Raw genomic sequence first — 24,856 nt, 5'->3', positions numbered from 1 at the left:
ATTTGTCAGTTTCTGTTGCCATACTGGCTCTTTTTTGGCAGGGATAATCTACATACTTGGCACTTTGTTCCTATCAGCTTTCATTGGTTTGCAAAGATTAGTAGTGCTGTTCCTTTACTGGCCCCCTGATATACTGGCTCATCCAGACAAGGTATAGTTTGTTTGGGATCAGAAAGCCTAGCTGTGAAGGAAATTCAATGAAGTTATTTGTACACGCATGAAACTAGTGACATTTCAGAGGCTGATGACATTGGCAGACAGTGCAAAGGGAATGAGTGTGCTCAGGAATAGCCAAGCATTCTTCAGTTTTAGAGGTGGTTGGCTAAGGTTTCTGGGTTTGAAACTCAAGCCCTGTCCAGGAGATTCCTAGAGTCATGACTGACAGTTGCCAAGACTAGACTGGATAAACTCAGAGTGCATCACCCCAAACCCAAATGAGTTTGGATGCTAGGTTGCCCATGGGAAAAGAGTTTGCCTTTTTACAACAGCTGCCACCTGTGGTAGCTATGTCTTACAAGGGCAAGGCACAGTTCAAGCTATGGAAGCAGGCTGATACCTAAATGAATTTTCTGCCACCTCCCAAAAAGCATAAAGATTTCAAGAAGATTATCTGTCAGGGTTTGGACACAGCCAGGCATCTGATGCACAATATCTTATGATGCTGGTGACACAATAATGAGGGTGATTAGGTACAGTGTCAGAGAGACAGCTTATAAAAATATTATTACAGAAAATTCCCACATTTGTCACACCTGGTAAATGGAAGAACTGAAAAAGCCACAAAGAGATCAAGGGAGAAACGAGGCAGAAATACATCATGAGCTCGAATGGTCTGCAAAATGGTTATTTCAGGTACTACTGCAACAACAACAGTCAATGAAAAATGGGGGCAGCACTGGTACAGTTAGTTGGTGCACATATGGAACAGCTTCAACCAATTCAGTGTGCAAAATCCTAAAGAGCTTTTGGAGTTTACACCTGGTCTTATTCAGGGAATCCATACGTGATAGTTCACTATGATGGATATCTTTGGATAAAAAATTCACTGCATTCATTTAAGACTTTCCTTATCACTGGCCTAGGGGAAAAACAACACATTTCTATGTTCAGTTCTACAAAACTTCAAATGAAATACTAATCTATGGACAGAATTACAAATGTCAAACAACTACAATTTCTCCATTCTTGTTTTTCCTCATAGGCAATACACCGGACCCTCGCTAGAACGTGGGATTTGGGATCCATGACAAGTACCGTGTTATAGCGGGGACCGCGTTAAAATGAAATTACTGTATACAGTAAATGTCACATCCATAAAGTATAGAAAACCTTAGAAAATAAACTCCTACTTGAAGGAAACAATGAACGATAAAAAAAAGTGTTGATTTATTAGAGATTTAAAGTTGACATTACAATAAACTAGTTTAGTTTTTCTTTAAAAAGTTGGTGAGTTGCTTTTGCTTCTTGCTGCTGTGCTGCTTCCACTTAGCAATCTGCAAAAGACTACTTAGCTGCATAATTTTTATAGGCTCAATGTCTTACGTCTCAAACCATTTCAAAGCAGTCTCTAAGCCGGCTATGATTGCAGTTGACGTTGGAACCACGTCCACTTCATCTTCCTCTTCTTCTTCCACGGCGAAGGCCAATTCTTCAGCTTCTGGAATGTTGTTTGGTCGTACTGCCTGAAGAATTTGGTCATCCGTTAGACTTTCAGCAACGGGACAAAATTCTTCTGCTTCATCATCACCTCTTATCCAGGACTCGATATTTTGTGGCAGTACAGTTACCCCGAGCCAAGACAGTTGCTCGCACAGCTCCTGCATCCACTCCACGTCTGTTCTTCCAACTTCCTCCTCTGTAAATCCCTCAAAGTCGAATTCCTTGTCAGACTGTGATCTGCTTTCTTCATTTTCTTCCAGGAGCGGATGACCAAACTACTCTCTCAGTTCCACCATCCAACAGTGGTTTATTGTTTCAGCATTTAATAAATTCCAGGAATAGCTACCAATGTAAAAGAAGTCTTTTATAGTCAACTTCTTCAGCAAATCGGTGACAGACAACTCGCTTTCTATCATTTGTTGTACCAAGTTCCGTCAACAGTGCTGCTTAAAAATGGCGATAACACCTTGATCAAATGGCTGGATTTTGGAAGTCGTGTTTTTAGATAAGTATTCAACCCGTATTTTACTGTCACAGGTTTTGAGTCTTTTGGCCGGAGGATGCACTGGACCGTTGTCTAGCAAAAGAACGGCCTTTTCTTCTAAGCGTTTTTCCCGCTAATGCTTTCGCACAGAAGGGACAAATTCGGTAAAGAACATTGTTCAAAAATCTCTCTTGTCATCTGGGAATTTTTGGAGTTCTTGTACAGGCAATTCACATTTACGTGATGAAAGCACAGAGGCATGCGAGACTTTCCAATGCACAATGGTTTTAATTTATGCTTGCCTGTTGCATTCACACAAAATAATAAAGTAAGGCAATCTTTTACCTGTTTATATCCTTCTTTCTTATGTTCATCTGTTCTGACCACCAGGGTTTTAAACGGACAACATTTTATAATTGTCATAAGTATAAAGGGAAGGGTAAACCCCTTTGAAATCCCTCCTGGCCAGAGGAAAAATCCTCTCACCTGTAAAGGGTTAAGAAGCTAAAGGTAACCTCACTGGCACCTGACCAAAATGACCAATGAGGAGACAAGATATTTTCAAAAGCTGGGAGGAGGGAGAGAAACAAAGGGTCTGTGTTTGTCGGTATGCTGTTTTTGCCAGGGATAGAACAGGAACGGAGTCTTAGAACTTTAGTAAGTAATCTAGCTAGGTATGTGTTAGATTATGATTTCTTTAAATGGCTGAGAAAAGAACTGTGCTGAATAGAATGACTATTTCTGTCTGTGTGTCTTTTTTGTAACTTAAGGTTTTGCCTAGGGGGATTCTCTATGTTTTGAATCTAATTACCCTGTAAGGTATCTACCATCCTGATTTTACAGGGGTGATTCCTTTACTTCTATCTACTTCTATTTCTATTAAAAGTCTTCTTGTAAGAAAACTGAATGCTTTTTCATTGTTCTCAGATCCAAGGGTTTGGGTCTGTAGTCACCTATGCAAATTGGTGAGGATTTTTACCAAACCTTTCCCAGGAAGTGGGGTGCAAGGGTTGGGAGGATTCTGGGGGGAAAGACGTGTCCAAACTACGTTTCCCAGTAAACCCAGTTAGAGTTTGGTGGTGGCAGTGGATATTCCAAGGACAAAGGATAAAATTAATGTGTACCTTGGGGAAGTTTTAACCTAAGCTGGTAAAAGTAAGCTTAGGAGGTTTTCATGCAGGTCCCCACATCTGTATCCTAGAGTTCAGAGTGGGGAAGGAACCTTGACAATAATAAATTCCTGTTTCATCTGCATTGTAAACCTATTCCTCCAAGTAACCCTCTGCCTGTAAAATTTCCCTCAGCTTCGCAGAGTATGATTGCGCATCGTTGTCGTCAGCAGAGCATTTTTCCCCCAAAACTGCAATCTGAGAGATTCCGTGTCTTTTTGAAATCGTCATAGCCAACCCAAACTTGCCTTAAAATTGCTGAATTTGCCTTTAAGTTCCTGGTCGATTTTTTCCACTTGCATGGCTATAAGTGGACCAGAGATCAGAATGCCTTTCTGCTGTTCTTGCACAAACCACGTGAACACTGCAGAATCAAGATCAGCATCATTCACTAAATGGGCTCATTTTCTTTGAAGGCCACACTCTTCATCCAGGTTATGAATGTAAGTTCTGAGCTTGTCAGCATTCTTTAGCCATCCACGAAAGGTGGACTCGTTAATGCCAGTATCGAGGCTAATCTTTGCCTGGGTTTCGCCATTTCTAAGTCCTTCGACAGCATCCAATTTTTCCTGCACCGAGTAAGCCTTCCTTTTGCCTGACATTTTTGACATCTTTCTAAAGATAAATACAGTACTGTACCTGTAAATTTTTATTATATTACATTTGTATGGCGTTCTAGGCCTACAGCAATCATCTTAGGGCTTGTCTACGCTACTGTGCAGGGTCAATCTAAGATACACAACTTCAGCTACATGAATAGCTGATGCTCTCCCGTCAACTGCACTTGCACTCCTCGTTCTGGTGGAGTACTAGAGTTGACAGGAGTGTGCTCAGTGGTTGATTTATTGCGTCTATACTAAAAAAAAAAATGGTACTGTACTGAAATTTGGGATCTGTGGCCGCGACCACGTTATATCAGAATTTGCGTTATATAGATGCGCATTCTAGTGAGGGTCTGGCATAAATCAGTTGGAAGAAGTTTCCTGTGCTATCTGTCTTAAGTATTTCAATGGCACCATGGCATCTAAGCACTGACTATCTTTCAAATCCTTTGAAAAATGTTACAATGTGGATACCATTAACCTAGCTTCAATTCTGCTTTACACGGTAAGTTCTAGAAAAATGCACTGATGATGGTTTTCTACCTAAAACATTTTTTTCTCTTTGCTCCTACTGCTTTTCTTATTCATTTTTGTGAAGATTTCTGATATCACTTGCTTTTTATATAATTAGAAATGCAGTAAACCTACTCACATTCTGAGCTGAGTTATTTTCAACATTCCTTTTTCTTGGTGACCATTGACCTGCAAGTGTCTTAGCCTCTGTATGCTCTTCAACCCAGAGAGACCCTGAGAAAGTACTTTTCAACTCCATTGAACTAAAATGCAAAAAGGATCAATGCCTTTTCACTGAGAACACCAGATAACTTCTCTGTTAAAATCCAGGACTGTTAGCTCAAGCAACCAAGCCAATCTCAATTGTGGAAGTACCAGACTAGGAGAGAAGTGGTCTTTTTAGCAGGACCTCATATTGTTAAAGGAATTAGGTCCCAGACTTATTTTGTTGGAACCCACTGTTGTGACCGGCTGAAAACTGCTTTAAAATAATATTTCAATATTATCCAACCACATAATTTTCCCTTTAATTCAGGAAATCTATCGGAGCAAATTTTTCAAAACTGGCTTCCACCTGTCCCCAAAGTACACCTTCATGTGTCCTTTTTGAGCACTAATACTTAGGCGCCTGAGGGATAGAATTCACACACAAAACACACATTCAAATTCCATTTACATCCCAGTGCTAGTGCCAGAAAAGAGTGCATGCAGATGTCCTCACACACAACTTCAGATTAAGGTCTCTGACAATTCAGCCAGTGAAATAACATTTGGAAAGCACCCACTGAGCATTGTTTAAACTAGATTCTGTATGGTAATGCTACAACTACCATGCATCTTTCTGCTGTTCTCATTGCATTTAAATGCATCTTTATGTAATTTTTCTAAAAAAAATCTGTCTTGGTGGTCATTTGAAAATTTAGTGGCACTAGCAAAAAACAAACCAACAAAAAAAGCCCAAACCAAAACAACACAACAACACTCCTCGATCATAAGCTGGTTCATTTATAAGCCGACCCCCACAAGATGGACAATAAAAATCGAAAATTTTTATGACCCATTCATTAGTTGACCCTATAATTCAGGGGTCAGCAAACTTTGGCTTCTCGCCCATCAGGATAAGCAGCTGGTGGGCCAAGATAGTTTGTTTACCTTGAGCATCCGCAGGCATGGAAGTAAACCCAAGTAAACAAAATGTCCTGGCCCACCAGTGGCTTACCCTGACGGGCTGGGACAGCAACTGGTGGGGAAATTTTGGGGATGGGGGAGAAGCTGGGGGTCAGAAGAGTAACCCCTGTGAGGACCCCTCACTTGACCCCACCACTAACCCAGGATCTCCTCACATGACCCCTCCCTGTGTAACCCCTCCCTACCCCATCCCTAGCTTGGGACCCCACACTCTCCCCATCCCATCCCTTCCCACCTTACCTGGGAAGGGCCAGGGGAAGATGCCAGCCCCGGAGCTACAGCTACTTCAGAGTCTGGGGGGACAGCAGCATGGCCAGAAGAGGAGAGACTCTGGCCTCACCTCTTCCCTTCTGGCTCTGCTGGCTGAACTGCCCCCTCTGTTAGGGGGTGTGGGCGGGGTTGTGTCCCACCTCTCCCCCTCTCCATACCTGTTCATAAGCCGACCCCGTTCTCTGATGTTTCCCCTATTTACTGAAAAAATTCGGCTTATGAACGAGTATATATAGTATAACAAAATCCCATATTTTTACCTATCTTTTTAAGTGACATTTTACTTTGTTTCATGTTGAATTTTCCTCTACAAGCAATATGGACTTTTTAGATACCCTTAGTATTTGCATCTCTGAAACAGAGATGATTATAGACTATATGTAACTACATCAGAATTTTTTTATTATGAGCATCAATAGTTAAATATTCTGCCCACAGATAATTGTTTAACCTAGTTGTCAAGGTTCCTCCCCCACTCTGAACTCTAGGGTACAGATGTGGGGACCTGCATGAAAAAACCTCCTAAGCTTATCTTTACCAGCTTAGGTCAAAACTTCCCCAAGGTACAAAATATTCCCCCCGTTGTCCTTGGACTGGCCGCTACCACCACCAAACTAATACTGGTTACTGGGGAAGAGCTGTTTGGACGCGTCTTTCCCCCCAAAATACTTCCCAAAACCCTGCACCCCACTTCCTGGACAAGGTTTGGTAAAAAGCCTCACCAATTTGCCTAGGTGACTACAGACCCAGACCCTTGGATCTGAGAACAATGAAAAAGCATTCAGTTTTTTACAAGAAGACTTTTAATAGAAAATAGAAGTAAATAGAAATAAAGAAATCCCCCCTGTAAAATCAGGATGGTAGATATCTTACAGGGTAATTAGATTCAAAAACATAGAGAACCCCTCTAGGCAAAACCTTAAGTTACAAAAAAGATACACAGACAGAAATAGTTATTCTATTCAGCACAATTCTTTTCTCAGCCATTTAAAGAAATCATAATCTAACACATACCTAGCTAGATTACTTACTAAAAGTTCTAAGACTCCATTCCTGGTCTATCCCTGGCCAAGACCCAGCATACAGACAGACACAGACCCTTTGTTTCTCTCCCTCCTCCCAGCTTTTGAAAGTATCTTGTCTCCTCATTGGACATTTTGGTCAGGTGCCAGCGAGGTTACCTTTAGCTTCTTAACCCTTTACAGGTGAGAGGAGCTTTCCCCTGGCCAGGAGGGATTTCAAAGGGGTTTACCCTTCCCTTTATATTTATGACACGCCCCCCAAATCTCAGCTAGGGTGAAACACTGGCTGGGATTTCTTCCTGGAGCTCTAGGAAAAACAGAGTTAATAAGACACATGCATCTCTAAATATACTACCAAGTACATAAAGACTAACAATATTTTCCACATCTCAAGGACGATTTTAACCAGTTGATTCTGGGAAACTTTCACGGGAGAGTGCATCAGCCACTTTGTTAGAAGCTCCTGAGATGTGTTGGATGTCGAAATCAAAATCTTGGAGAGCTAAACTCCACCGAAGAAGTTTTTTGTTAGTTTCTTTGACGGTGTGAAGCCACTTTAGTGCAGCATGGTCGGTTTGCAGGTGGAAACGCCGTCCCCAAACATATGGGCATAGCTTTTCCAGAGCGTAGACAATGGCATAACATTCTTTTTCAGTGACTGACCAGTTGCTTTCCCTCTCAGACAGTTTTTTGCTGAGAAACACTACAGGGTGGAATTCTTGATCAGGTCCTTTCTGCATTAAAACTGCTCCCACACCACGCTCGGATGCATCTGTGGTTACTAGGAATGGTTTGTCAAAGTCTGGGGCCCTTAGTACAGGGTCAGACATGAGTGTCGCTTTAAGCTTGTTAAAGGCCTTCTGACACTTTCCGGTCCACTGAACAGCATTTGGCTGTTTCTTTTTGGTTAGGTCTGTTAGTGGGGCAGCGATTTGGCTGTAGTGCGGTACAAATCGTCTGTAATAACCGGCCAAGCCTAAGAAGGATTGAACCTGTTTCTTTGACTTTGGGACAGGCCACTTTTGGATAGCATCCACCTTGGCCTGTAGGGGGCTGATAGTTCCTTGACCCACCTGGTGTCCAAGGTAAGTCACTCTGTTTAGGCCTATTTGACACTTCTTAGCCTTAACAGTTAGTCCTGCCTCCCTTATGCGCTCAAGGACTTTGTGTAGATGTTCCAGGTGGTCTGCCCAGGAATCCGAAAATATGGCCACATCGTCAAGGTAGGCGACTGCATATTCTCCTAATCCCGCTAGGAGACCATCTACAAGTCTTTGGAAAGTGGCGGGTGCATTTCGCAGCCCGAAAGGGAGTACATTAAATTCATACAGCCCGAGATGTGTGATGAAGGCTGACCTTTCCTTGGCAGATTCATCTAGCGGTACCTGCCAGTACCCCTTGGTTAAGTCCAAGGTAGAGATGAACTGGGCCCGTCCCAGTTTCTCTAATAGTTCATCTGTGCGTGGCATTGGATAGTTGTCTGGGCGAGTTACAGCATTTAGCTTACGGTAGTCCACGCAAAAACGTATTTCCCCATCTGGTTTGGGAACTAGAACCACTGGAGATGCCCATGCACTTTCAGAGGGGCGGATTACACCCATCTGTAACATATCCTGGATCTCCCGTTCTATAGCAGTTTTAGCTTGAGGAGACACCCGGTAAGGTTGGACCCTAATTGGGTGAGCATTACCTGTGTCAATGGAGTGGTATGCCCGTTCAGTCAGTCCTGGGATGGCTGAGAACGTTGGCGCGTAGCTAGTGCACAGCTCCTGGATCTGCTGTCGCTGCATATGCCCAAGGGTCATGGAGAGGTTCACCTCTTCCACACCACCACCACATTTCCCTTCGTAGTAGACACCCTCAGGCCACTCAGCATCATCTTCTCCCTGGGCTGTAAACTGACAAACCTTTAATTCTCTGGAATAAAAGGGCTTTAGAGAATTAATATGGTACACCTTAGGCTTTCGGTTGGAGGTGGGGAATGCTATGAGATAATTAACAGCTCCCAGGCGCTCCTGGACCGTGAATGGCCCTTCCCACGATGCTTCCATTTTATGGGCCTGGAGCGCCCTTAAGACCATGACCTGGTCTCCTACTTTGAAGGAACGCTCTCTGGCATGTTTATCATACCAGGCTTTTTGCTCTTTTTGAGCATCCTGTAAGTTTTCTCTAGCAAGGGCTAAAGAGGTTCGGAGGGTGTTTTGTAGGTTGGTTACAAAGTCCAGAATGTTAGTTCCTGGAGAAGGTGTAAATCCCTCCCATTGCTGCTTCACCAACTGCAATGGCCCCTTAACCTCACGGCCATATACAAGTTCAAATGGGGAAAACCCTAAACTGGGATGTGGTACAGCTCTGTAGGCAAAGAGCAACTGCTGCAACACTAGGTCCCAATCATTGGAGTGCTCATTTACGAATTTACGTATCATGGCCCCCAAAGTTCCATTAAACTTCTCCACCATGCCATTTGTTTGATGGTGGTAAGGAGTGGCAACCAAGTGATTTACCCCATGAGCTTCCCAAAGGTTTTTCATAGTTCCTGCCAGGAAATTAGTCCCTGCATCGGTGAGGATGTCGGAGGGCCAACCTACCCTGGCAAAAATGTCTGCTAGTGCCTGGCACACACTTTTAGCCCTGGTGTTGCTTAGAGCTACTGCTTCCGGCCATCGGGTGGCAAAATCCATGAAAGTCAGTATGTACTGCTTTCCTCTGGGTGTCTTTTTCGGAAAAGGACCCAGAATATCCACAGCTACTCGCTGAAATGGAACTTCAATGATGGGGAGTGGTTGTAGAGGGGCTTTGACCTGGTCTTGGGGTTTTCCCACTCTTTGGCACACCTCACAAGACTGGACAAAGGTAGAAACATCCTTGCCCATTCCCTACCAGTGGAATGACCCCCCCAAACGGTCTTTGGTCCTGTTCACCCCAGCATGGCCACTAGGGTGATCATGGGCTAAGCTCAAGAGCTTGGCCCGGTATTTAGTTGGAACTACCAACACCAGTCTTTGAGGATGCCAGTCTTCCTGGTGTCCACCAGAAAGAGTTTTCTTGTATAAAAGTCCTCTTTCTACAACAAACCTGGATCGATTAGAAGAGCTGAGAGGCGGTGGGTTGCTCCGTGCCGCCGTCCAAGCTCTCTGGAGGCTTTCATCTGCTTCCTGTTCGGTCTGGAACTGTTCCCTTGATGCTGGGGACATCAGTTCCTCATTGGATTGTGGACCTAGGCTTGGTCCCTCTGGAAGCGATATAGGGGATGGAGCTGTTTCTGTTGACTGTGAACCGCTTTCCGCTGGTGCACTATGTTGGGATTCAGGCTCCGGCTGAGCCTCTTGTGTAGGGTTATCGGCTGCTGCCAGTTCAGGTTCAGTGGAGCCCTCTGGTGTTGAGGTTGCAAGTACTGGATTCAGTGCTGGCACGGGGTCTGGTGTTGGTTGTTTGGCTGGTTCCGGTTCTGGGACTGGTTCCGTCTGGGTCTCTGGGACTGGATCCACTACTGCTGTTGCAGACATTGGCCTGAGGTCCAGGTCCATCACCTCTGACTGGGTCCTGATAGCAGTTTCCAGAACAGAGCTAGGCCTCATGGCTTGTTTAGCCTGGCTGCGGGTGATCATTCCCACCCTCTTGGCCTGCTTCACATGATTGGCCAAGTCTTCCCCCAACAGCATGGGGATGGGATAATCATCATAGACTGCAAAAGTCCACATTCCTGACCAGCCCTTGTACTGGACAGGCAACTTGGCTGTAGGCAAATTGAAAGAGTTGGACTTGAAGGGTTGAATCGTCACTTGGATCTCTGGGTTGATTAAATTGGGGTCCACTAAGGAAGCATGGATAGCTGACACTTGTGCTCCGGTGTCCCTCCACGCGGTGACCTTCTTCCCGCCCACACTCACAGTTTCCCTCCGCTCCAAGGGTATCTGGGAGGTATCTGGGCCTGTGGACCTCTGGTGTGATTCCGGTGCTATGAACTGTAATCTGTTGGGGTTCTTGGGGCAGTTGGCCTTTACATGCCCCAGCTCGTTACATTTAAAACATCGTCCAGCTGACGGGTCACTGGGGCGAGGAGGGTTGCTGGAGAATGGGGTGGCAGGACGATAAGGGGTCTGGAGGGTTCTTTGGGAGGTAGGTGGGGCCTTGGGCGGCCCCCGGTAATAGGGTGTGGTCTGGGGTGGTCCCTTCTGGTCTCCGCTCCAACTGCGACCAGTTTTCTTCTTCTCTGCCACCTCCACCCATCTGGCTCCAATCTCTCCTGCCTCGATTACAGTTTTGGGTTTCCCGTCTAGGATGTATCTTTCTATTTCCTCAGGAACACCTTCTAAGAATTGTTCCATTTGCATTAGGAAGGGCAAATTTACTGGAGATTCAACACTTGCTCCTGATATCCAGGCATCCCAATGTTTCACAATGTGGTAGGCATGTCGGGTAAATGACATGTCTGGTTTCCACCTTAGGGCTCTGAACCTCCGACGAGACTGCTCGGGTGTTATCCCCATTCTGACTCTCACCTTGGATTTAAACAGTTCATACTTGTTCATGTGTTCTTTAGGCATTTCAGCTGCCACCTCAGCTAAGGGTCCACTGAGCTGCGGCCTCAGCTCTACCATGTATTGGTCAGTAGGGATGTTGTACCCAAGGCAGGCCCTTTCGAAGTTTTCTAAGAAGGCCTCAGTATCATCACCTGCCTTGTAGGTGGGGAACTTTCTGGGATGGGAAGTGGTACCTGGAGAAGGATTGCTAGGGTTTGTTGGTATATTCTGCTGGGCCTTTATCCTCTCCACCTCCTCCACATGCTTCCTCTCTTTTTCCTTCTCCTCCTCCACATGCTTCCTCTCTTTTTCCTTCTCCTCCTCCACATGCTTCCTTGCCTCCATTTCCCTCTTGTGGGCAGCCTCCTGTACCTCCTTCTCCAGCCGCATGAGTTCTATCTGTCTTTCATGTTCCCTTTGTCTTTCCTCAGCCTGAAATTTGGCTAATTCCAGCTGTAGTCGAGCTGAGGATTTGGTCATTCTAACCTCTCTGTTTTTAACTAACTTTACACCCGAGGTTTAGAAATAAACAAACAAAACTTGGCTGTAAAATTTTGCTGTGCTGGAATAGAATACCTATTCTCTGATAGTGATTGTCAGCCTACAGAAAAAGACAATTCCCTTGTCTCTGCTCTGGGCCCAACTTAAAGCAAAAAACCTCCAACTACTTGGAAACCTGCTTACCCAGCCCAAAGAAAAAGCAAATGGGTAGAACACACACCCCCTATTTACTTTTAGGAAGAAAAGAAAAAAAAAACCTCTGGGTTGGAAGACTGTGAATTTCCCTGCAGGAGTTAAGTACCCTGCCTCCAGGCAAAGAAAACCTGCAATTCACAAGATAATCCCCTTTTGTCTCTGCTTGGCCACAAAGCAGAGAAAAAACAATCTGCTTTCAGTTTCAACTGCTTTCTGGACTTCCTTTCCAAAGGAAAAAATAATTTCTTTTTAAAATCTGTATTTCTAGTTCAAAAAATCTCAACTGGATCTCAAAATGATTTCAGGTTAATCCCACCGCTATGCCACCATGTCAAGGTTCCTCCCCCACTCTGAACTCTAGGGTACAGATGTGGGGACCTGCATGAAAAAACCTCCTAAGCTTATCTTTACCAGCTTAGGTCAAAACTTCCCCAAGGTACAAAATATTCCCCCCGTTGTCCTTGGACTGGCCGCTACCACCACCAAACTAATACTGGTTACTGGGGAAGAGCTGTTTGGACGCGTCTTTCCCCCCAAAATACTTCCCAAAACCCTACACCCCACTTCCTGGACAAGGTTTGGTAAAAAGCCTCACCAATTTGCCTAGGTGACTACAGACCCAGACCCTTGGATCTGAGAACAATGAAAAAGCATTCAGTTTTTTACAAGAAGACTTTTAATAGAAAATAGAAGTAAATAGAAATAAAGAAATCCCCCCTGTAAAATCAGGATGGTAGATATCTTACAGGGTAATTAGATTAAAAAACATAGAGAACCCCTCTAGGCAAAACCTTAAGTTACAAAAAAGATACACAGACAGAAATAGTTATTCTATTCAGCACAATTCTTTTCTCAGCCATTTAAAGAAATCATAATCTAACACATACCTAGCTAGATTACTTACTAAAAGTTCTAAGACTCCATTCCTGGTCTATCCCTGGCCAAGACCCAGCATACAGACAGACACAGACCCTTTGTTTCTCTCCCTCCTCCCAGCTTTTGAAAGTATCTTGTCTCCTCATTGGACATTTTGGTCAGGTGCCAGCGAGGTTACCTTTAGCTTCTTAACCCTTTACAGGTGAGAGGAGCTTTCCCCTGGCCAGGAGGGATTTCAAAGGGGTTTACCCTTCCCTTTATATTTATGACACTAGTGCTCATTACTCTAATTACTGAACAGATAAGATAGACAGGAAAAATCTAAAAGTTCTATAAATATGAAAAAAAATCAGCTGGTTTAAATCTGATCTATGGCACTAGGGAACTTTTCAGGATGCCAAAATAATTAATCATTTCTCACAGTGTCATATGACTTAAAATCTAGGTCCACAGATAATTTCAGAGAATAAATTTAAGTATTAACTACTGAAATGGCTAAACACCTCAATGAGTTCCTCTGCTACTGTCAAGGAAGATCAAAACTGATAGTTTAAATCTAACAACATGGTATCTGAAGTTCTTTCACTTCCTTTGTCTATTGACTCCCGCTTTGGAAAAGAGGGTTGCTATAGAAATTGCAGAAGCTATGACAGCACTGCTAATGCTCATGCCAAAGGCAATGTTAACGAAGACTGTGGATCAAAATTTAGCTTTAGAGAATAATTAGAATGAGACCTACTACTTTTATACTTTGGGACACGAGGCCTGTGGCTTTGGTTCAAATTAGTAAGAAAGAACCTTTAAGACACCATGGAAGAAAAATGCTACTAATACTCACTAATAAAAAATAAGCTTAAACAGAATCAGGTTACTTTGATGAGAATTTCCTTCTAATATATAATCCAGTAATATATGCATGAATTACAAATTGCAAAATGAGTTCACCATATTTTACAGTCATAAAATGTGCTGTCTGATAATGAAGAATAATGTTTATACCCAAGGATGTCTCAGAAATATTATATCTCAGATAGCTCTTGTAACAAATGATACATAGCTGGTCACGTGGATAAAAAAGCCCACATACCTCAACTGATTGAACACTAGTATTCATTTGTGTGCCCTTTACTCTAAAATTTAGTATTTAGTATACATTTTCCAAGTGTCACTTGCTAAACACACTTATTTCATGAAATTTCATTTTGACGTACAGCTACATTAAACAGGAGAAAAAGTTAATATGAAAATTTAACCTTTCACAAATTCACTTGACCTTTCACTCATTCATCTGAGAGAAAGGGAGCTCCTCTGGCTACTGGCCAGACAGCACTTCAGGGCCTTCTTAGCTATGCAGCCAGAGACTGCCCCTATTCTTCCTCCTTGGTGACAGTTTGAATGTCAATTTTTAAGGGGTAAGGTCATACATTTTGCCAAACCCAACTACAATATAACGCAATCAGGCAAAAAAGAAGGAAATCAGAAATACTGAATATGCTCCTCTCTGACTCTCCTGGCAGGGACAGGAACCTCCCACCCTCTCCAAGGATCAGGGGACAGGAGATATGTCTGTTGCCCCAGTCTAGGCTAGGGATTTTTATCTAAAGAAAAATTGTTCTTAAGCCATGATGTAGCTAGTTTGTCTCCTAACCTAAAAGGACACACACAACAGTTAATTCAGCACCACAGCTGATTTAATCCAAAAGGTTATGATGCCTCAGACTGGAACTGACTAGATATAGAGAGTAAAAATTTCCTTCCAAGAGTAATTCCACAACTCCTTTACAGACAGGGATTTTTTAAATATATATTTTGACCATATGAAGCAAGACAACCTGTTGCAGAGACAGTGACTATAGCTTTCTAACTCTTGTGACGTGTCAAATCCACGGATGTCACTTCCATTTTAACCACAATACAAATATCAAACTGGAGTACCTTTAGTACTATATATACAGTTTTATTAGATTTTATTAAAGAACAGTTAAACAGTCTGATCCTGCAGTTTTCTCTATACAACTACTGGTCTATGTACAAATTATGAAATTCTGCTCTATGATTTACAAGTTGTACCATACTCACAATATATTTAGAATAATATTTAATATGCCAGTGTGTGATCAAAGATAACCACAAATGGGAGCTACATGCTCAAAAGGACTACAGGACCCTGGTCCTAAAATAACAGTTCAAACTTACATCATGAGTTCTGCTCGCCATTGCTTGTCTTGCTCTTCAGCTTGATTTAATGCTGTTACAATCTGAGATAGGCTGGGAATAAGAAGGTAGCGGAACCCAGGCTTAAGATATGGCCTTACAACCTGCCAGTAAAGGACTGAAGCATTATATATCAAAAAATAATATCTGAAAAACAAGAAATAGGATTTTATAATCTGAGAAACATATACTTATTTAAAAGGCTCTTTATGTAGTTTCTAAACAACAAAAGTAAGGACTGCGTCTTTCTATTGTTTGTACTGCACCTACCATCCCGACTGAGGATGGTGGGCACCTCAGGAATACATCAGTGAGAGCTAACCCTGCACTCTCCTTCCCACCAGCAGAGTTATAAAATGGAGGGACATAATCAGCCATATATATCACATTAAAGCACATTTATATTCATCTTGTCTCCTTAATACTGTTCTACTATTATTTTTCATAGTGAAGCACTAATGTTGTTACAGGAAAGGAGTAGGACTGAGACAGATATGCTCCACAAAAAGATCTGTGTTACCCAGAGCCCCACAAAATGAAAGTATGAGAAGCAATTATCTTAAAAAACTAGGTCAGTAACACTGTTGAGATTTGGAACTGTAACCCCATCAGATAGTTTTACCTTGGATCGTGTATTGCAAAGTCTAATGCTTTCATAAGGTACATCACAAAGTTCTCAAACTTTTCCTAAAAAGAACAAATAATTGTTAAAGCTCGTTTGACACATATCTTTATTAATCACTGCCATATTACTAATAATTTTCAGCCTATTATCAAATTATTTTTATTGCTACAGGTGGGGCTGCCAGTACCATATAATATTAAGGTTGTCTAATTCTTTCCATTAATAAAGACCCTACTAGAGCTGCTTATAACATTGCCAAACTTTAACCATTTAGGCTGAAATTTTTGCTGACAGATGTTTAGAAAATTTCAGCTTAAAACATTCCTTACACAAAGACCACTCTTCCACACCACTCCTCCATCCCAGGGGGTCAGTCATTTCCAAGAACAAGGACAGCCTGTACCCCATGTTCACCACTTTTATAAGATTATGATAAATTTTGTACAAAGTATGCCTTGTGAGTTATCATTGTAAACTCATACTCTGCTGAATATTATCATTCTGTTGAGATACTAACACTATGTGTAAAGTTATAAGTTTCTACGGCATGATTGTCTGAAATATGTTGTAATTCCAGGTAACGCCCACAAACCAGTTTCTCAGGGTATGGCTACACTATTAGGCTTTTAGTGACACTGCTGTGCGGCTACAGCCATGCTGCTAAAAGGCACGCAGTGTAGCTGCTGTTTGTCAGCAAGAGAGAGCTCTCTTGCTGACAAAAGACTTCCACCTCCCATGAGTGGCAGTGGCTTTGTCAGCAGGAGAGCACTTCTGCCGACAAACAGCTGTTCACACCAGCACTTTTTGGCGGTAAACCTTTTGTCGTTCGGGGGGGGGTATAGGGGGTGTTAACACCTTTGAACGACAAAAGTTTTGCCCACAAAGTGCCAGGGAAGACAAAAGCCTTAGAAACAAAGACCCACTGGCACACCAGCAAGGTGTTAAGGGGCCATTACCTATTTAACTGTCTATTCATCAGCGGGGGGGGGGGGGGGAGAGGTATAAACAAGAAATTGACACTGCAACACAGGTATGTTTCTAACCTCAAGTCCACAAGCGACTGCCTGTCACCATGACTCAGCAAGAATGTTTCTAGCACAAGAAATTGACTTATAATCTCTCTGCTCATGTCATCAATGAACACATGAAGAACTGAACAAATGGGGGAATGGTCCCTAGCTGGAAAAGAAATCCAGCCTGTGAACTGTTGCAGTTTATGGTGAGAGAAACATTTTGCTTTTGAGTTCATTTAGGTATTAGCATGTGGTTTTATTTCTTTTGTAACCAATCCTGACTTACATGTATCTATACTTGTAAAAAAAATCTATCTTTCTGTAGTAAATAAATTTATCTTACTGTATTATCTTAACCAGGGTGTGTTTGAATTAAAGTGTGTAGGGAACCTCTATTTGAGAATACAAGATTGGTGCATTATTACTTCCCAGCGTTGGAATGATGGACTATCTATGAGCTTGTATTGTCCAGGAGCATACTGAGCAGTGCAAAATGCTCATTTCTAGGGAACAAGGCTGGGACTAAGAATTTGCGGGTAGTTCATGCGTGGCTGGGAGAGCACTCGTGTATTTAGCTGAGAGTGAATTTACATGCTGAAGGCTGCCTGACCAGACAAGGAGTGGCTGTTCTGGAAGTAAAGCAATATAAAAGGCACCCCAAGCTAGAGAGTTCTGGAGACATCGCTGTTGAACAGTTCAGATTGTACCCTGGGGAATCTGACACAGGGAAAATACATTTTTTTTTTTTTTTGCTCACTTTAAAATTCTGTTGACCTTTTATTTGAAAGGCCCCGGTAAGTCTATAATTTGGAGCAAGCAGTTGAAATTTGGGATGGGGAAGGGGTGCGGAAGAGTAGCCTTTGTGTAAGGAACGTGGCTTTTTTCATCCCTGTAAAAACCCACTCAAATTTGGCCAAGTTATAAACCTTTGAAAAGTCACTGTTCGAACACGCTAAGTAGCAACCTGTTATATTTCAAAGATTCATGCTTGTCATGCTCCAACCCAGGACTGTGCAAAACTTTCCCTGTAATGGGAAAGAGCTTTAGACTGAGAACCTGAACTGAGAGCAGGGACCCTATCTCTCCATGCTCTCAATGACCCTGTGCCTGGATGAGGCAATTTGGAGGAGAAAGCTGCCTGATTCAAACTCAGAGGGGACAAGACTGTACCAAGGGGTGTGAAGATTGTGGGAAGTAGATTGGGACAAGACACCTGGAAGGCTGGGACTGGATGCTTGGGGGAGAGAGGGAAACTAGGACTGGGAGTTGGGACAGAGGGAGAGACTAAGACTGGCTAGGCAAGGAGACTAGGACTGGGAGCTGGAGAGAGAAATAAGTGGGGGAACTGCAAGCCAATAAATTGGGGAAAGATTGAGATTGTACGAGGAAATAGGTGAGTGAACAGGGACTCTGAGCAAGGATGCTGGGGACAGAGCACCAGTTGGGTGGGGAAAGTAAGTTTGGGGACAGAAGACAGATCTAATCAGGAGCCAGGGTGTGGGGGAACAACTAGGAATGGCTGGGCAAAGAGACTGGGACAAGGAGAGCTCTGAGTTACTACAGAGAATTTTTTCCCAAGTGTCTGGCTGGTGGGTCTTGCCCACATGCTCAGGGTCTAACTGATCGTCATATTTGGGGTTGTGAAAGAATTTTCCCTGGGTCAGATTGACAGAGACAGAGGGCTTTTTCGCCTTCCTCTGCACCATGGGGCACTAGTCATTTGCAGGTCTAAACTAGCATAAATGGTGGATTCTCTGTAACTTTAAGTCTTTAAATCATGATTTGAGGATTTCAGTAACTCAGTCAGAGGTTATGGGTCTATTATAGGAATGGCTGGGTGAGGTTCTATGGTCTACAATGTACAGGAGGTCAAACTAGATGATCAGGATCATCTCTTCTGGCCTTAAAGTCTGTGAGATGAGGGCGGTAGGAGGGGGGGACCTGGACTACATGGTCAAGAAGACTGGGAACAAGGAGTTGTGGGGGGTGGGGGGGAAGACTAGAACGGGGAGTCCAGACAGAAGGTACTCCCTCCAGAGCCTGGCCTGGAACCCAAGATTCCTGAGTCTTACCATTCTTCCACTGTCAGCAGATATCAGTGAAACTGACTGGCAAAATGCCCCATTCAGCTCTAGGAATGATCTACTTACAGGATGACAACCTATGACAGTTATTTACTCCATTAGCTCAAGTGACAAAGTTTTGGGTGATGGATCTAAAGGTTCTAACTTTATGATTTATGTAGGTATAAATGTAATGCAACATGGTGGAATTTCTGTTTTTTCACTTAGGTTTTTCAGAAACCTGGGAAATTACACAAAATATGTTAAAAGAACATTTTTAAGGTTCCAGAGTCAAATACTCAAAGGCTAGGAAATGCCAGAATTTAAGGTCACCCGTGCAACTTAATTTGCTCCCCTTTTGTGAATGCTTTATGATACTGTCTTTAATTACGTTATCACATACTACTTTTTTCCAAAGGACTCCTGTCTGATTCAGTGCACAGTGAATAGACTGCCTCTGAAAACAGTGCTGTGTAGTGAAGGAGACTGTTTGTAGGACCCCTGTTTCATCTGCTGCAGAAGCTGGAAGATGCATACTGACAGACAGTGAATTGCAGGAAGAGTAAAGGTGCTGGCCTGAAGAATTTCTGAAAATCTAAATCAACCAGAAATCTGTATACTCACTGAAAGGAATTTTTAAAAAAGTATTAATATAAAAATTCAGTGTCCTCCATTTTAGGAAGTTGTCACACATAAGTTACTACTATAGAAGGTCAGAAATTTTCTGATGAAACAGTTTAATCTGAAAATACTAATTCACTGAAGCAAAATGTTTCATCAAATCTCTCCGAGATTTGACAAAATTTCTGTTGAAACACAGGAAAACTTGCTAGTTTTCCAGTGTCCACATCTCCAGCAGGGAGCATGCAAGCCCTCAGAGCCAGGGCTTTTGGGGCTGGCAGGGTCCCTGCTCTGCAGCAGCTACCTTGGGAACCCTGCCTGGAGTCAGCATTCTCAAGGCTGCTAGGCTACCAGCTCCATGGCAGGGACCCTGCCATTGTCCAGAACCCCAGCTGGAGCAAGGACTCTGGTGCCTGTTAGGCTTCCCACTTTGGGGGCAAGGAGTTTGCCAGACCCCGGAGTCTCAGCTGGAGCTGGGGTCTCCATTCTATGGCAGCAGCCCTGGGAGCTCTGGCTGGAGCCAGTCCTATGACTTCCAGCTCCATGGCAGGGGCCCTGGAAGCCTTAAAAGCCCTGAGAGCTCCAGCTAGGGGACTAGCTGCTGTGAGAGCTCCAGCTAAGAGAAACTGACATTCTTGTCAGTTTCATGGCTGCTATTCAGTAAATTACAAGAATGTCAGTTTTGCATATTTGTTTGGGTAACACTACATCTTGGTGTTTCTAAAACAAAAATTTCAGGTTATCTCCAGTTTGTGGAGAAATGTTGGTAAATATGCTTTTGTTCTAATTTGGAACAAAAGTAAATATGATAGTACCAAAACTTCTGGTAAACCAAAATCTCTATGTTTCAGCCAGCTCTACCTACTACCCTTACAAATATATTTAAAAAAAAAAGAACTGAGAACAAACATTATTTAAAACTCACAATTTAATTTAACATTGAACTATCAACATTCTTAAAACTAGATGTTACCGTAATGTTAAAATTCACAATATTTTCTCACCAAATTATCTGTGGAGAGTGGGCTGTACAACTGGCCTTGGCACAAGTAGGCTCTACCCATAAACTGGTTTACAGGATGGCTTCCTTTAAAGTACATCTGTAGACAGTCACTGCTAATTTCTGGATACCCCAACTAGAACAAAACATTATTTTAAAGTTTTTGTTGGGTTTTTTTTTTTGTTAAATGAACAACAATCCAATAAACAGTTGGTCAAGAATGGTCAGCTTTTAAAAGTGTGTGTTTGGTGAGACAGCAGCATGTACATTTATAGGTCCATTTACAATTGGAAAGTAAGGCCAGCACAAACAACTCAAGACATTAGGATTTTAAAGTTAACCATTCTTCCCGCAAAATTATGGGAAATGGCAACTTTTTACACAACAGATCTGGTTCCTAGGTTTATTCAGAGTCACACAGAGGTTTACTATAGTATAAAAATAAATATTTATTATTTGTTATACTTTACACTGTATTGCACATCATTAAAAGAACTGTTAACTGAAATGTCAAATTCTGAGTTGCATAAGCATAACCAAGAGCAGAATTTAGCCTACAGAATCTTTTTTTGCTGGCAATGATGCACAACCCCCAAATAATGCACATTAGATTTCAGATCTCAGGTACAATTTATATGGATGGTAACTATGAAAAAGAAATAAAAATCTTTTACTTGTAAACTGAACACATTGGAACTTCAGATGCCATTTTTCAGTGCAAAATCATACTTTAAAAGTATTTCAAACTTATAAAAATCTGAGTCACATTTTATATTACACTCAGAGGTAGCAGCAACAATCTCTTGTGATTAGAATGTTTTCTCAGTTTCTGCATGACAACAACCATTCATCAGCAACTCCTCTTCCATCTTGTCCAAACAGCTCACACTAGCATTCTCATAACAAAAGAAACAATGATCACAAAACTATTAATATACATTTGACTTGTCTACCTCTCTTACTCTGTGCTAATCAGAGACTTCAGAAAGTGCAGCTTGCTGATTGATGAAGTTTACAAAAATGCTGACTTTGGGAAGAGGCTGTGGCAAAGGATAGACTGGCATAAGCCAAAAAGCAAGTCTAAGCAATTGGTCTGTAAAGTAAGAAAATCGCAGCATAACAAATTTCAGAATCTGTATTTCCAGTGGTCCTGGCAATATCTTTAAATATTAATTTACCAAAGCACTATCATAGTATAATTCTAGACAGTTCTTTTTATTTATTTCAGATAAATACCCTACCTAGAAAATGTAGTTACCTGGAGTGCTTGTTCTGCACACAAGACATATAAATCAGAGCTACAGCTCTCTGATGAATCAAGTGCAGATTTCCCTTGATTGGCTGATTTGATCAACTCATAAGTATTCTTCAAAGCTTGAATGTCTGTTAATAAAAATAACGTATAAGGAAGATAATAAATAATATTCTTTGTTTTATGCCAGAATGCACAGACACTTGACTGTATTATTTCAAGTGATCAACCCAACAATAAGAGCTCTTATTTTTACTCATAGTAAAGAATCATATATTTGTAGGGAGAAGTTATCAAAAGACATTGTGTAAAGCTAAGCACATACTGGATAGGAGTTTTAATGAGTCTCTTGCAGTTTTAAATAAAAAAAATCAAGCAGACAAGAAAACAAAGGACATATAAGGCCTGTTCTGAAACTCCTTGAAATCAATGAGAATCTTTCTACTGACTTCATTGGACCTTGGATCCAGTTCTCAGAGCTACTATATGAAATAAAATTGTTTTGAAGTAAACTATTTGACTAAAAAGAGCGCTGTATTATGGTATTTATTTCATGTCCTCTAACAAAGACATACAAAGTAGTCATAGAAAAATATTTTGTCTACAGTTCTGTATATATAAAAATAAGAACTGATGAAGGTCCATGTACTGCAAGAACTTTTATAGTCCTCTTTTATTTAAAATAGCTGCCAAGTAACATTTCTATACATTATTCAAGCATTTACCTTGGTGGTTCTGTGCTGCAGACAACTGCTGTCTGATCACCAAATCCATGTTCTTAGTCAAAAAGGCTCCGATTGAACAAGTCTGCTATAAATGCAATAAACACAATTGTTTCAAACAAACACTATTTACATAGATGCTTGAATTAATCAAATCAGATTCTTTTTAAAAACCCACTACATTTATTTTTGATCCATAATTATTACTGTGCGATTAAATCTCCATTCTGCACACCGCAGAGTCTATTTAGATCACAAATACAGCTAAAGCTGCCAGACAGAAAGGGGTGTATTTTAATTATCTTTCCGTAGATGGCCCTGGCCTCCCTTGGCTGATCACACTTCCCAGTTAGAGACTCTGGGAAACCAGCAGAACAAACGAACGACATATTTACAAACAGTCGAGTTCCCTGTCTGTAAAAACCGCTACAGTATTGTGCAGCGAAGGCACACGCACAAGGACGGGGCGGTGGGGGGGGGGGGCACCCCATAGTGCGGGGGCCACTGTAGCGTCCGGGCACGGCCTTTAGAATAAAGGCCAGAACACAAGGAAACTTGTCCTGCCAAAGCGTCCACGCCGCCGCCCCCCAACACCGCCCCCCGCCTGAGCCCCGACTCCGCTCGCTCCCCCTGCCCCGCTCCTCATCTCCCAACAGCCCCCCCGTCCCAGGCCGACACCCTCGCTCTGCCCGCTCTCCCTGCCCCCCTAACTGCCCGCACCAGACGCTATCAGCAAGCGGCGCCCTCCATCCCCTGCTCGGCAGCGCTCCTCACTCGCTGCCCAGCGGCTCCTAGCAACGCACCAACATACCTCGCTTCCCCCTACGGGGTCCTGCCCGGGACACACTTCCCGTCCCAGCCCGGCGCTTTCCCGGCCGGGGGGAGGGGTGCGTGTGTGTTCTAATTCCTGCCTCCCGAGTTCTGGGTGAGCCCCAAGGCGAGGACTGGCCCGTCACTGGGAATGGAATTGCTCAGGAGCTGGCACCAGCAACAGCGATGTGCTGGACGCGGCCGCCCAACTCCCAAGGCAGCGACTGCCAGTAGTGTGGGGCTGAATCCACACAGGAGGGACCCAGATTCAGAGCACCGTCAGCCCCAAACACTCTGCTTCCTGCTCTCAGGGGAGTGCTTGGGATGGCCTGGAGGCTCACACAGTGCTTTCCAAGCCCACAGGATGTGTGTGTTTGGTGAGACAGCAGAATGTACATTCATAGGTCCACCCCGGCCCATCTCCGCATCCCCAGGTAGAGAACCAAGACAGACAAAAGGGGACAAGAAGAAAAGTATTAACTGTTGAGGATGTAGAAATAAACTAGCAAAATATATTGCTTTAAAATCACAGAAGTTGTTTCAGGGAAAGCAAACAATTTAGTAACAAGGGCCTCCACAAAAGGATGTGCTACAAAACATCACAGTCACTGATATTTTTATTATAGAAAACGGTTATAGCAGTAGATGGGATCAGGGGGTTATAAGAGAACAATAGGAGCACAGCCTAGCCACATAATCAATCCAGTTAAGAAATTATAAAAGAAACATTCTCTTACTGTGTCCTTCAAGAACAATCCTGCTCTTGTTTTTTAGCAGGATTCCAAAAATCGCAAGTGGGAGTGGGAGACCCTGCTCATGTCGTAGCAAAAACATCCTCCTAAAATGAATGCATCTGTAAAGCACAATTTCATGAAAAAACATACTGTATATAGATTCACTTCTGAACAGGAATTAGTTAACAAAGACAGTGACTGATAGTTTTACACTAAGAGTGTTTTCCAAGAAAAGTGATCAGCACTGATGTACACCTTTGCCTTTAGTACCTTTACCATGGAATCTTTTGAAATAACAAGATATGCCACCAGTGTCCACAGCTTTAGGCTGAAATCACATGTAATGGCAAATGACATTACATCATATTTACCAATGTAGACAACAGCCATTGGGTATGAATAAGTGTCTTTTGAAATCTAAGGTTTTATTTTATCTAGACTCCTTTCACAGTATATCAGTCAAGCGCATTTCCATTCTTCAGAGAACAGCAGTACAGAAAAAAGATTCAGTCAGAAATGAATTGGTTGGAGTGGACCTTCAATGACCCTGCTTACATCAATTCAAAGATTTTCAAAATGAAATGTTTGGGCTATCCCTATTTCCAAACTCCCGTTCAGCCATGCCAGCATCCATAGTGCTCAGAAGCCACAATGATAAAAACAATATAAATGCCTAGATACGGTAGAAAATGAATCTAAGTCTCTTGCATTTCAGGCTAGATGGGAATTCTGTAAAGGCAGCATGTTCCAACCTATGGGATAGTAAGAGGAGCATTTAATATCATTCAGAAGTGCAATAG

At 42.6% G+C, this 24,856-nt stretch overlaps 1 protein-coding gene across 1 annotated transcript in view; it reads right to left on the bottom strand.

Moving 5' to 3' along the window:
* CFAP46 (cilia and flagella associated protein 46) overlaps positions 1–22,591 on the bottom strand; it is a 149,352-nt gene extending 126,761 nt beyond the window's left edge. Inside the window, exons 1-5 of the mRNA XM_077822155.1 lie at positions 22,516–22,591; positions 21,797–21,921; positions 20,543–20,674; positions 15,839–15,903; positions 15,199–15,363 (exon numbers count right to left, since the gene is read on the bottom strand). Of these exons, the coding sequence (XP_077678281.1) occupies positions 15,199–15,363; positions 15,839–15,903; positions 20,543–20,674; positions 21,797–21,921; positions 22,516–22,564 (536 nt within the window). The 5' untranslated portion in view covers positions 22,565–22,591. The remainder of the gene's footprint in view (positions 1–15,198; positions 15,364–15,838; positions 15,904–20,542; positions 20,675–21,796; positions 21,922–22,515) is intronic.
* Between the last annotated feature and the right edge of the window lie 2,265 nt (positions 22,592–24,856).

The sequence above is a fragment of the Eretmochelys imbricata genome, chromosome 7, assembly GCF_965152235.1.
Source record: "Eretmochelys imbricata isolate rEreImb1 chromosome 7, rEreImb1.hap1, whole genome shotgun sequence".
NCBI classification, from domain to species: Eukaryota; Metazoa; Chordata; order Testudines; family Cheloniidae; genus Eretmochelys; species Eretmochelys imbricata.
The sequence above is the reverse complement of the archived record's forward strand: the minus strand, read 5'-3'. Positions and strand labels throughout refer to the sequence as shown.